At 53.5% G+C, this 14,361-nt stretch overlaps 1 protein-coding gene across 1 annotated transcript in view; it reads right to left on the reverse strand.

Annotated features, from left to right (window-relative positions):
• Positions 1–13,653, reverse strand: part of B4GALT5 (beta-1,4-galactosyltransferase 5) — a 32,772-nt gene extending 19,119 nt beyond the window's left edge. The window contains exon 1 of the mRNA XM_042044637.1: positions 13,557–13,653. Within this exon, the coding sequence (XP_041900571.1) occupies positions 13,557–13,638 (82 nt within the window). The 5' untranslated portion in view covers positions 13,639–13,653. The remainder of the gene's footprint in view (positions 1–13,556) is intronic.
• Between the last annotated feature and the right edge of the window lie 708 nt (positions 13,654–14,361).

Below are 14,361 nucleotides of genomic sequence, written 5' to 3' on the forward strand. Positions count from 1 at the left end.
CACGCGTCCCGTGGGACCCGCTCCTTGCCACAGAATGAACGGCGGAACGCAAGGCAGGGATTCTCACCCCCGGGGAGGGCTGGCGTGTGCTATGCCTGTCCCTGCCCCCGACCTCAGCAGGGCAGGAACCAGCGGTGGGGACACCCCAGCAGCCACCCGGGAGGGGCAGGGCAGGGACAGAGTGCAATGCTCCGCCCGGGCTCACCCTGGGCACACACAGGCAGTGCCAGGACTGCCCTGCTCGGCAGGACACGGCCACCTCCACAAGCTGCAGCCTCTCGTCTGACCTGAACCTGCTGCTTCCACTCTCGCTGGGGCTAAAAGAGGCTCCACTCTGCAATGTCATGACCAGTACCTGCTAGTGGGAATAAAGCATCCTGAGCTGCCTCAGCCCTGACAGTACAAAGGCTGCTTTGCTGCAAGCATGATTTGCACCATGGAGACCAAGGAGAGAGCCCTCTGTAGCAATGCCCCAAGACCGTCCCTGTTGTGGTTTCTTTTCTGTACATTGCCAGGTCCTGGGAAAGCGGCCATCCCAGCAGCCAGAGAAGGAGCACAGCCCCAGCCCCACCTCCACACTACGCATCTGCCTGGTTTGCCAGCCCTGTCAACTCCTAAAAATTTCTCGAAGCTGGAATTCTCGATCACGTGGGATGATTGTTGTCCGAGATTTTCAAAGGCAGCAGCTCAGAGCTCCCTGCCAAGGGTACTCTCACCATGCAGTGCCATTTAAGACCCACAGCAGCTTGGCCTCCACAGTCAGATTACAGAGTTGTTCTTGTCCGCAATAATTAAAGGCAACACTCTGAATGGCCTCTCCAGCTGCTGTGTTTTATTAGAAGCAAAAAAGCTATCAGAGAGAGGGTGCAACTTTGAACTTCCAACACCCAGACCATTACCTAAGGGATTTTGTAAGAACTATGACATCCTAAGACATTTATTAGCTTTGTTGTGAGCTATGCAACCTTGGAACACATAACATTTTTATATGATTTTCTTCTGCCTGACAAGCAAACTGATAATACAGCTGCTGTAAATAAATTAACTGATTATCAGTGTTATCAGTATAAGGAATGACTTCACTGGAAAAAAAAATCATCCCTCTATCTATGAACTTATTTAACACTTAAGAGACTGTCCATCAAATCCCAGCCTGTGTGATGCCTACCTACGTGCCAGCAGAAAAGCAATGGCATGAGTCTGTTTGGGATGCCATGAACAGGGAAAAAGAAAAAACCTTCCTTCCATCACCCCACAGACCTGTGCCATCTGTGCCCTTCAGGACCAGACCCCGGGGCTTGGCACATGCAGACTCTGTGCAGGGACAGGGCTGTGCTCGTGGCTTGCCCCCAGCACTGCCCTTCTGTCCTGCCTCTGCTGACTTGACCCTCCTTCCCAGACGTGGCCAACATTTACCAACAGTGTCGCCATGCTGGCGCCAGGCACGGGAAAACCCTAAACCTTATCATGGGAAGGGGGAACAAAATGCCCTGGCTTCAGAGAGCAGATTCGCACCACCCTGTACCACAGCACCACACTCAGAGCTGTGCCTAAGCACTGCCATTAAGTTACACATTAATCCCAGATAAGCAGCCACAAGGCTATTGAGCCAGCGAGCTCAGCAAGGGATCAGCACTTGCACAGCCCCAAGCTGCAACCAGGGTTCACAGGACATCACCGCCTGAGAGGGACGGGAAGCTCATGGCCCCTGACTCCCACCCCACCAGGCTCTGTTGGGTTTATACAAACAGGGAAGAACCTGAGGCAAGTTCAGCAGAGGCTGTCTGTGATCAGGCTGTGGAGATGGGGTTCTGGGCACAAAGTATCCTGCCTGTCCCTCTGTGGGCAGGAGCAGCCATCGCTGCCTCCTCCTGCCCCGGGCCACCAGCACTCATCTGGCTCTGCAATTGCTTGGGGAGGGATGAGCACACACAGGGGCACACCAGGGAACAGCAAACACCCTTCTCCCCCTTCCCTCTCCCCCACTGCAACACCTTTAAGTTCCTGACACACAGCAGCACCTGAAGTTTCCTTAAGAGAGCGAGTGTCTGCCGAGGGATCTGACCACTTGCTCATCGATATGTGCAACAGGGCAGAGGGGGAAAAAATAATAAACTAATCAATTCCAGCCTGTCTGCAGCGAGACGTCGAGCTCTGCGAACATGAGTCAGATATACGGCTACCTTGGAAAAGCTAAACTCATTGGGAACGGGAGGCGCATGCTCCCAGGCGGAACAGCCAGAAGAGCTGAGCAGGCAGTGAGGGCAGGACTGCTCTGGGCCAGGGCAGCCCCAACGGGCCTCGGGAAGGAGCTGCTTGGGGCTGGTGTCCCACAGATCCTGCCCACATCAGCACCTCCAACTCACTGGGCATGGCACAAGTCCACCCTCCTCCTCCTCCCTGCCAAGGCACCAGCCATTCCCTCCACACCAGATAATGAGATTTTAGATTGCACCAATTTATGTACTCAAGTTACCCAATTTGTGCAGGTTGTGTTTGCTTCCCCAAGGTATTACAGCCAGAGGCCATCCTCCCCCACTCCCCCCTTCCCCCATGTGGCCGAGCCCTTGGCAGCCCCATAAATGCTGTGTCCCTCTCTGGCAGCATCCCGTGATGTTTGGGGATTTGTGACCCCTCCCCTGCCAGGAGTGGACACCCCACGTGCAAAGGGGAGGCAGCTGGGGGAGGGCAGTGTGGGGAAAAGGGTCAGTGTCAGCACCGGCCGTGAGCCCTACTCTGCCACCGGCTCTGCAGCGCAGCAGCAAACCAGACAATTACCCTGTTGACAGTTTTTTCTTTTTTGATTAGGTGAAAGCAGGGTTAACCTAGAACACCCTGAAGCTGGGCAGCCCCCGCCCCCCTTCCTGCCACAGCTCCCTCCATCTGCTCTTGCCCTACGGCCCTTCCCAACCCGATGCACAGAACAACCAACCCTGGAGCTGCCTCACAGGGCCAGGTACCAGCAGAGACCCTGCTGCTGCGGCCTAAAAACTGTCAGACCATTTGGTACAGCCCAAGACACCAGAAAGTCAGGCTGATGGGGTGATTGCACACTGACAAACCTGCCCAGGCCTCTGAAACACAAAGGGATGCTTGACCAATCCTTGCCTATAACTCCACATACGAGCTAGAGCAGGAAGATGCATAATGGGTCTGGGCAGGAGGAGAACTGAGGCAGCACCTAATTTGCAGGTTTGATTAGCAATAAATTAAACATGGAACATTTTACACCTGGCTGTCACACAAGATGCTCTGCCAACCCCACACCAGGCTCAGGCCACATCCAGGAGAGATGGGGCAGCCAGAAGGGGCCCACAGCACAGGCAGGATGTGACAGAGCATAGCCTGCATTTGCTCCAGGGTTATTCCTGCTGCAGCAGGCAATGAGGCAACAACAAGGAGGTCTGAGAGGCAGAGGGGAAGAGATGTTTGCGAAGTCCCAGGTCTGCTTTATGCAAAGGGAAGGAGCAGTGAGTCTGTGGGGAGCACCTGCTGCTGCCTGAGAACAGTCTGATTCACCTCAAAGCAGAAGCTGCCCGTACCCATCTCCTCCAGCCAAGCCTTCTGGTTGGGGTATTTTCAGTTCTACAGGCAGTGCCCACAGTCACATGCACAGAGCGGGAGAGCTGTGGCCTATGTTTACCCTCCTTGCATCAAACGGCAGCAAGACAGAAATTGGTTCCTGAAATAAACTTCTCCTTTTAGGAAAAGAAAAAGTGATTTGAATAACCAGTGTATTTTCAACAGCTTGCTCAACTGGACCATGTCACCACACGCAGGTGAAGAGGTGAAGAGCACGCTCACAGCTCACAGACATGGAGACAGGGCACCCCAGTGCACCAACACACCTCTTGTGGCAAAAACCCCAACCCTACAAGAGAGAGACACCACACACCTTGGACAATGCGCTTGCCCTGCCACTCCAGGCAGACCCTGACAAGCACAACAGCTCTTAACTGGAAACTAATTTTAAACTTGCCTCAATACCTGCCTATAGGGACAGTTCTGAACTGTTGGCTCCCTCTGCACAGCCACGGCCACAGCAAGGAGCGAGCGCCTCTGGGCTGGCAGCAGCAAGGAGCACCCTCTGCTTTGCTCCTCTGCAACCAGCACCACCTCCTCTGCTGCCAAAGTCCCGCAGGCCCCAGAGCAACGCTGCAGTGGGGACCAGGACAAGGGCAGAAGACACCCTTGTGAGCTCTGACGCTGCTGACAGCCACTGCAGGGACATGTGGGGCTCCCTGTGTGAGCAATAGAGAGTCTGGTCTCTGCTGCAGAGCCACACAAGCTCACAAGAGTCACAGCTCCTTTTCTAGAAGGTGGAAGCCTGACTGCCAAATCCCAGAGCATCTCACTTAGCTGTCAGCATGAAGCTTTATGTATCTGGAGACATGGTTTCAAGCTGAAAGCTAGAAGAGGAAGCCTTTTCCCCAAAATCCTCCACAATGGTCAATGACTAGCAACATTCTCACACTCCTACCTCCCCATCGCCTCAGACTTCTCCAGTCTGGTTTTGCATTTGGACACTGCTGCTGTCAAACCTGTCTGCTGAACCTCCGGCTTCTTCGAAAGCAAGGCTTGCCACACAGGCACACGGCTGAGGAATATTCTCACTCAATAGCTGGTCTCCAGGCTGGCATTTCCAAGGGCTTTGATCCATTCCAAATAAGGCAATCAGCTTAGCCCTTGATTAAATACATAGCATAATCCACCTAAATCTTGTTAGCCGAGAAGCAAGTTGCTCGTCTCACCAGTTGTGGGTGGCATTGTGTGTCACCGCAGGGCAAGCGGGGCTGTGGCAGTGGGAAGGTGTCTGTCCCTTGGGGCATGTCCTGGGCAGGCAGCAGCACTGGGGCAGCCGGTGACCACAGCAAGGCCACTCTAGCAAGGCCCTGTGGACTCAAGATGCAGAAGTTCACGGGATCCTTCTGCAAAGCTTCCCCTGTAGGATGCAAAAAGCACCCACAGAAGGTGCTTGCCCCCTCCTACCTGGCAGGTACAGGGAGGGTGCCCCCAGGGCACTGGGCTCCCAACAGCCAGCAAAATCCTTAAAAAAAAAAATCCAAGAAAAGAGAAATCACCGACTCTGAGCAAGGGAGCCAGGCTGCAGCATGGAAGGAGGATGCACTGCAGCTTTGGGGGAATTTCACACCACAGCAGTTTTCCCTTCCTCGGGAAGAATGAATTGGTAGCCCAGCACTGTAGACCCTCAGCAGAACAGGATGGTGCTGAGGGGGAAGCATGCCACAAGGGCAACTATTCCCCTGCCAGACAGGAGCCTGGCCCGGGTGAGATGCAGGTGTGCAGCCAGGATGAGATGCAGCCAGGACATCAGCCCCACACACACACATCTGGCTGCTCTGGCCAGCTCCTCCAGCTGAGGAAGCAGGGAAGAGCAGTACCACCTCCCTCCTGCTCTCAGGCCCCTCTCCACTCCTCTGCGCTCCCCAGAGCAAACACCAGTGTGGGTGCACACATGCTTGTGCCATCCCCAACAGCGGGACACGGGGAACAAGGCAGCTTGGGAAGTCTGGAAAAGGAAACTCTCCTTCCCCAGGTGAGCCCCGTTCCTCTCCTGCTTGGCTCTGGGATAATATTTACAGGTGAGTCTTTCAAAGCCCGCCGAGGCAAGGCATCGAGCAGGGGAAGACTATGAGGATGCTGTTTCCCAGCACTGAGGCTGTGTGTCCCCACGCCCTACCAGCAAGTGCCCCAGCAGCCACTCCTACCTAAAGTCAGCTGGGATAGAAGAGAGGAGAGGATCTGCTCCTGAGATTACAGTGGAGGTATTATTTAAGTCATGAGAAGACAAATTCCCTGAAGAGTGCTACTGCTCCCTATTTCCCTCCAGGTTTTGGACCCAGCAGGTGGGGACTGGCTCTGCATGGAGATGACCCACTGGGGACTGATCCCAACCTGCAGGCAGGAGCCCTGCAGATCTCTGTTCCATGCTGCATTAGCAACTCCAACACTTCCTGCAGCAGCCAGGCACGTTTCAACAGCTACTGGGAGGATTTGAAGTTAATTTAACCCCATTAACACATTATATGGCTTCTATCATCCCAATCACCCTAAAAAGCCCAGGTAAAGATCTTGAGGGGAGTGCAGGGAGGAGGGAAAAAGTTTATTTAAAAATTAGTAAGGAGGGGGGAAAAAAAAAAGTCTTAGGCACAATCCCAAAATACAGTTTCAGGCAGATCAGAAAAACCTTCACAGGATTTCAAACAAAAAAAACACCAAACCAGCCAACAGAGGCAATATCTGCTTTCACCAAACACTAGCCAGGAAGGCTGAGCAGAGCGCAGCTCGCCAGTCACCAGCTGGTGTAACAGGAATCAGGTTTTTGGCATGGGGATCCTCCCCCCAAGACGGGCAAGGAACAGGCTGCCCGCAGAGGAGCTGGGATGATAAATGACAGCAGTTGAGCACTGCAGGGGCATTTCAGCGCTTCAGAGGTTGCTGCTATAACAATCTTCTCTGACTCAGCAGCTGAAAGGGACGCTGGGAAGGAAGCACCATAAAAAAAAGTCATGCATTATTAATATGGACTCTGGCAGCAAGACATGAGTTGGAAAAACACTGAGGGGGGAAAAAAAATGACTGCAGAATAAAAGTGAGCTGCATGTGTGGAAGCATTTCACACTCCTGTGGGAGTGGGGGCCACCCTGTGCCCCTCCAGGGTCCCCAACTCCAAGGGAACCCCGCATTTGCTGACAGGAGCACAATATCCAAAGTGTTCTCCCTCAGCTCAGGCTGCTGCAGCCCTGTGCAGAAACCACCACGAGCCCTGGGCTCGGCCCGCACTCGTTTCCAGCAACAGCAGCTCTGGGCTTTCCTGCTGTGGCCTGCGGCCGTTCCAGCAGGTTTATTTTTATTTTTATTTACCTGTGCTCTGTGCATCGCCTGCTGGCTCCCTGCAGCTCCCCCCTGTGCATCCCAGCCCTGCCTGGCCCCGCTGCCGGGCGGCTTAGCCGGAGCAGCCGTGTCAGAAGGCGCCCACGGCTCCGAGCCACAGCCCGCAGCCTCTGCCAGCCCCGCTGACGCAGAGGGCACAGAGGCAGGCACTGAAATGCCTTCCTTTTCCTGCCAGGTAGCAAGGGAAAAAACATCTGTTTGCACTTGACTACCTGGTGCACTGCAGTGTTTGCTTTCCTCTTCTACTCCAACTGCTTTGTACAGGTTTTTTTAGAGGCAATTTATAAACATTAGCATTCACGTAGCCATCTTCTCCACTTTCCACCCAAAATCCTTGCTCCCAACCTGCTGCTGTGGGGAGACACCATCAATCAAGAGTACGCACTCTTGTGTCACAGGCATCCCATGGCCCTCACCAGCCCGTCCTGTCAGTGAAGGAACCCCCCAAGCCCCACTCAGGAGCCTCTAGGCAGTGTGTGAGCACAGGTAAAGTCTCAGCACACTTTGGTCCCTAGTCTCTCCAAAGCAAGGGAGGCAGCTAACACAGCACCAGGTTTCAAGAGGCTCCTTTGATTATTTGTATGGCAATAGCATTCAACAAAAACAATCAATTATTTTGCCATAAAATTCTCCAGACACACACAAACACTGGTTGAACTGCTTCTACCACAGCCCAACCCACAGCAGTGCAGTAGGTGCTTTGCCTGTATTTGTTTTCTTCCATCACGTGTGCAGTGGCATCCTCCATACAGAAATAGTTCTCAACCTTTACCTTTCAGATTAGAAAGGCACAGGGAGGGAACAGTTTCACAGAAGCTGTCTCACACGCAGCCCAACCATCACATGGGCACGCACCTGCTCATCAGAGCAGGAAACAGCACAAGCTCCCACCGAGCAGGGAGACGGAGGCACAACCCACAGGAAAAAGAACATGGTCCTATTTGAACCCACATCCCCTGGAAGCAGCCTCTTCCCTGCCACAAGGGCTGAGGGACACATATGGACACCCCAGCTTGGGTCCCCTGTGCTGCAAGGGGGGCTGGCCAGCACCCTAACAGCATCTTCAGAGGGGCCCCAGGATAAAAGCCCCACTCAGGGCAAGGGCTCTGGAGAGGTTTGTGCCAGCCCAGGGATGCCACATACAACTGCAGGCTTACAAAGGGCAGAACCCGTTGGTTTTGCACCTCAAACAAAAACCTAGGAAAATGACCTTTAGGAAGTCACACACCATGTCACCACACGCCAAAGGCCCAGCAAGCAAGCGCTGACCCGTCACCTCCCCCGCGTAGCCAGGAGGGAGGCAGGAGCTCAAACTGAGCTTCTCGCACTCCTGCAGTAACATTTACACGCTTTGAGAAAGCAAAGTATCAAATAAGGTGCAGTGAAGCTTGTGGCTTTATCAAAAACACCCACAGTCACTACAGAGCACAGCGGATCCTCAAAACCCACCTCCCCCTAGATCCTTCCTTCACTTTAGCAAGACCAGCAAGCCCCAGAAAATTCCTTTTATAATGAAAAAAGGACCCCATGGCCCTGCCCATCATACACCACACCACAGCTGCACCATCGAGGACACTTCCTACTGGGATGAGCCCTGCAGTCCGCTGTCCCCCCGGGACCCTTCCAAGCAGCAGATAAGGACGGCCGAGGGCTCTTCTCCTGCTGGGCACTGACATCACCCTCAGCTTTCCAATCCACCTTTCCTTTCAAAATAAGAGCAGCTCCAGGGTAATGCTGAAAGCCCTGGTGGTTTCAGTGTTATCTATTTCACATTCCCCCCAAAACCGCTCCCACCAACATCTCTCAAAAATTTCTGATTTGGGGTTATCTTGCATTTCAACAGCACAGTCCACTATACATTTTCTCCTTCATCTCTCCAAACAGGACTAATCCCCATGGTATTTAGACTAGTGCTAGAAAAGCTTCAAACACACATTAACCACCCTAAAGCATCCGTGTTCAAAATGCTGCCAGCCAAAACCACAGCCAGAACAGCCTGAATGCAATGGAGAAGAAAAACCCTGCATGGAAATAAACTTTACTAAAATAACCCAGCAAAGGTTTTGTCAAAGTAAATACACACTTTGTATTGTGACAATGATTTAAAAATAAAGCTGTTCAGGGAAGGCTTTTCTTGCCCTGTACAGCTGCATATCAGCTTCTCTCCCAGACCCCTCACCCCTCAGCGCTGCCACAGGGAGAGCAGAGGGCTCCGCAGAGCCAACGGCGCATCAGCCATGCCACCACCCCTGCTGCCACCCTTGTGAGCTTCCCCAGGAATTTCAGTTAAGATTAAGTATTTAAAGACTCCATGTGCTTGGATATTAAAATTCACCAATTGTAACAGCATTCAAATGGGATCAAGTGCAAACATACAGCTCCCCACACTGCTCATCTCCATTCCCTGCAGTGGTCCCCAGGGGGGTTCATCGTACCCTGCAGAGCAGATGCTGCCTGAGCTAATGCAATTAATGAGTCCACCTGGAAGGGAGGCAGAGGATCAGCTCAGGAAATAAAGCAGCAGTGTCAGAGCCCTTATCTCCAACAGAGTCAGCAGCCACCTGAAGTGGCCGAGCGCCTGCTGAAGCCCTGGCCTTCCATGGCCTCCCAAACCCATGACGACCATGGGCTGACAGCATGGGTGTTTTAAGGTCTACTCTGCCACAGATTATTGAAGTTTTGAAGCACTCGATTTGCAGGAATGAACCAGTACCTGGAAGCTTTTGTGTCTGCCAGTCAGCTTCCACAAGCCAGGCTTCCAGAGACGCATGGATGAAACATGAACTCTTCACGTACTCTGCAGTTGCAACACCCATCGAGCCACCAGCAAAATAAAGCAAACCAGACGTGCCTGACAAACAGCACAGGTGCTTACAGGCAAAGAAAACCCAGTAATTCATCTGCCCTCAAAGAAACCTTGTAATTTGTTAGCCTTGAGCAAGAGGTGGTCTCCAACCAATGCTCTGCACCACCAGCATCTTGGATGCACTGGCACAGGAGCAGCTGGGTGGAATAGGGCTGTTCCCCAGCCCAGACCTGCCTTGTAGGAGCCTCTTTGCTGGAAGAACATGGTGCTGCCAAAGGAACAATTTCCCACAGCTGCCACCAGTCTCCTTCTGCTTGTAGTGCAGGTGATCCTGAGCTCAAGTTCTTGTATCAAGGGGGACTTGAGGATTTCTTACTACCCCCAATCACTGTCAGATCCAATGACTCCAATATCCTCTGTGGGATACACTGTGGGACTGGGCTGTTCCTGCCTTAGATTGTGAAATGCTGGTTGGCAGATCTTTCGGGCAGAGGAGAGTGAAGGAGGGCAGTGCTGCCGTGTTCCACAGTAAGATACCACACTCCCTCGTGCTGCCCAGGGAAGACCTGGAGATGAAAGCCAAGGCTATGACAGCACAAACCTCATTTCATTATTCCAAGATGCATCTTCACCTTCTGTCCCTACTCAGACAGCATCCAGGCACCCAGCAAGCTCTCAGCAAACTCGAAAAGACACCTGCACCCAGCCCCTGCCCAGCCAAACCAAGGCCACCTTGGCTCACCAGTGTCCTGCTTGGACAGGCTGGACACCAGCACCCCACCATGGCCAGCGTGCGCTGCCCCTCGCTCAGGACTCTGCCCTGCCATCCTCCTTCTGCCTTCCTCTCACCAGCTGACTCTACCCAGGCTCCTTCTGCCCACATTCCCCCAGCAGTTCTCAGAAGGCAAAGCAGCAGCAACTCACTTCCTCACACAACTGCTCCACTGCCCTCAGCTGGCCTCACCAGCCCCGCTCCATGTCCCCACAGCGCCATCCTCCTGCCCGGGGCCATGGCCAACACTCTTCATCTGTTCCTCACCACCACAGGCAACTCAACCACTTCCCATAGTCCCTCCAGCTGGGACAAGCTGGCAGTAGCAAAATCTTTTGCCATTTCCCCCCCCAGGAATTCCTCTGTGCTAAGACCTGCCAGGCTGATGCATTAAATGACCAAACTGGATCAGCCACCTTTGGCAATATAATATTGTTCCAAAAGTGACAAACGAGTTGTACTGGGGCAGCTGTTGGTCCCCACAGCACTGCTCGGCTGGTCACCAACATGCAGCCTGACAGAACAGTGTTTCAAAGCGCTCCTGCCTATCAAAATCAAGTTCTTGCGCCATAAATGTAATTCAGGGCTAGTGGTGCTACCTCATGCCCCGTGTGACCTGTTGGGAGCAACTCCTGATAAGCTTGGAGGAAGTAAAGCCAGACTGAATTACAGCTCTTTCTCAAAGGTAACAATCTTTCACCCAATAATTTAAATTCTCTACATTATTTTCCTGCATCAGATCCAACCAAGTATGACTCCTATGGAAATCTAAATTAAAAAAAATAAAATTAAATAAAGAGGCTCCAACATCCATTGCGACAAAGGAAAAGCCAAGAGCTGCTACCTGAGCACCAGGGAAGGCCCCTGCCAGCACTCCCAGCCATACAGCAGCCACCCTCTACACCAGGACCAAGTCCAAGGTCTGAGAAATTCCCACTGTTGCAGTCAGAGGCATCAAGATGAAACAACTTGCAGTGCAAGCAGATTGAAAAAGCATTACTACTTTCAGCTGCAGGAGGAAATTCCCTTAATTTCCTAGGCCCTGTTCAAAGAGACACTTGTAGGAAGGCTGTATGAGCCGCCACCACGTGAAAACAGGGGTTGCAGGGATGACCACATAGCCCCATGGATGAACCAAGAAGCGGAGGATAGGATGAAACAGAAACAGCTTCTTGAGCTGCTCCACCTCCAAGCCAGCACACTCTGTGCCCGCGTCATCCTTGCTCCAACACTGGGGTCTGGGCATGGACAGAGTGACTCTGGCAAGCCCATTTCTGCACATCCTATCTGGAGAAGGCAAGAGGCGCAAAGGGCAGCTGTCCCAGGAGGGCAAGAGCCTCAGTGCCAAGACCAAGCCCTGCAAAAAAAAAACCTGTCGAGGTGGCCCCTGACCTCCATAACAGGACGAAACTGTTTGCCCAGTGCCAAGCTCTGTTTTTTCCAAGATGAGGCCAGTGTGACTTCCTGCAGTGAAAGCCCAGCCTGCCCTGCAGCCCTGTGCCCTGCTGGTCCCACGACCTCCAAGCACAGCAGCGAGCACAAGCGGCCTCCCCACCTGCACGAGCATCCCCACGTACCTGCTGCCTGCAGGGCCTCCCTGGCAGTGTGGACGTCAGGGCAGCTCCTGGAGCCTCCGGCCACCGCGTCCCCGGCAGCCCTGCCGTGCCTCAGCCCCAGCTCGCAGAACAATCGGCCGCCTCATCCCGCACACAATGGCCACGATGAGACAGACCCACATAATCACCCGGCCACGGCAGCGCCGGGAGCCAGCGAGCGCCAGCAGCAGTGTGGAATACAAGGAGAGCCTGCTGTGTCTGTGCCATCGGCTGGGTCCCTGGCAGTTCACCTTCCAAGGTGACTGTGGGAGCCCAGGGATGTAATCGTCAGGGTGGTGTGTGGGGAGACAGACGGGTATTGGATGCGAGCGCTGGGAAGGAGGTGGCACTGGCTGTTTACATTGGATCGCTCTGCACAAACGCGAGGCCACAAGAACATTTCAGTTCCATACGAGGAAACCTTGGTGAAGGACAGAAATGAGGAGCTACCTTGGGCATCACACAAGTCCAGGCATGACACAAATTTAAGGCCCAAAAGCCCTAGACTCCCTGCAGGAGCCAAGCATGGCTATTTGCTGACAGTAAACATGAATTTCTTCCTGCATTTCCGTCTGGAGCAGACTGCTGGGGTTACCTGGGCTGTGAGGAGCTAAACACCATGGTCAATCAGGTGGCAGGCCTGCACTTGGCAGGCAACTCAGAACCCAGGTTGGGGTCCCCTTCCCCATCTCCAAAGGGTACCAGGAGCAGTTATCCAGCTTTTCCAGCTGACAAGCATGCCAGCTCCACACCAATGCGCTGAGACAGCACCCAGAAGTGCAACTGTCCCAGTTTTCTCCTGGCACTGGCGCACAACTGCTCAAACACAACACGCCTCAGCAATGCCGATGAAATTTTCCCCCACAAACATGGGGCCTGGGGACAGGCTCCCACCCATGGTGACAGCACACCCTGCCATGGGGACGCCGTCCTGCCACAGGGCCATTCCCAGCCCAGAGGGGCTGATGCTGCCCAGGCAGGGCAGGCAGGCTGGCTCCAACCCTGCTGCCACCAGCTGCTCACCCCCATGAGCAGAGCTGGCTGTAGCAGACCCTTCCCAGCAACCTGTGGCACCAGGCAGACAAAAGCCCTTCCAGACTCCAGCTTGCAACTTCGGGTCCCGTTTATTTGGATTTTTTTTCTTTTCAATTGAGGTACAATCAAGGAATGGATTAATCACTGCCCTGCCCATGGTTTAGCCAATGAACTGCAAGTCCTTCTTCAGCCACTTCCGCAGCACACCCTACCAAGGGATGGTCTCAGGGCAGAGGCTTCCCCAGGCCCTTCAGTGGCCACAGGAGAGCAGCTCAGCCTCACTGCACACACTGAGGCAGCAGCAGGCAGGACAAATGCCCCAGAACTCTCTGCTGACAGCATCTCTCCATCACTCGCACATGGTCGATTCATTCAAATCCCCAACTCTGCTCATGTCCTATCTCACTCACTCTTCTCCCAAGCTTCTACTCACCACTCCAGCCTGAAAACAAACTCCCTCCAAGTGCCGAGAGGATTAGCCCAGCCGTCCCAGGAATACTGGGCTGGGTTTTCATGATGAAACATTTTTGGCTGAAAGAGGAAGGGAAAAAAAAAAAAAAAAGAAAAAAGAAGCAGATCTTCTGTCACCTGATGAGAAGATGACTCAGAACATCACCGACATCCATGGGCGGGTGGGGACAGGGACCGCTAACACTTCCCAGCCTCCTCTTTGGGCATCACCGATAGCAAGAACATTGGGTGAGAAGTGACCATGTTATCTGAGGTCCATACAGGGAAAGGCCTCTTGGCACAGAACTAGTCTTAAACATACTTATACCCTACAGCATCTCTATGAAATTAATCAGAATACTCTAAAAAAAGGAACAAAGCCATCCTTACAAGAGAAATTTGCTTATTAAAGTGCACTTCCACCTGGGCCCCGGGAAGCTCATCCACAGCCACAGCATTCCCTGCACCTGCCCCACATAGGGCTGCAGGAGACACTGGATGAAAGAGCCACTGGCCCCACAGCAGCATGCGAACAGGACGAGCCAGGCTATGCTTACAGAGGGATCAGGCGGCAGCTGCGCCTCCTGTTACCACTCGTGTGAAACCGTCCTCCAACAGAGACAAGATGGTGTTTGGCAGCCCTGGCCAGCCTGTGGGACAGTGGCCAGGAGCTTGGGGACCTGCCCATTGGGACAGCAGAGCCCTGGGCCACCATGGCCAGGCTCAGCATGGACAACCTCACTTGGGATGTGCTCAGGACGCGAGTAGAGCTTCATACACCAGCCAAC

This window comes from Corvus kubaryi, unplaced genomic scaffold, assembly GCF_017639235.1.
Source record: "Corvus kubaryi isolate FWS band 111438036 unplaced genomic scaffold, C.kubaryi_AGA036_p1.0 134, whole genome shotgun sequence".
Classification (NCBI taxonomy): Eukaryota; Metazoa; Chordata; class Aves; order Passeriformes; family Corvidae; genus Corvus; species Corvus kubaryi.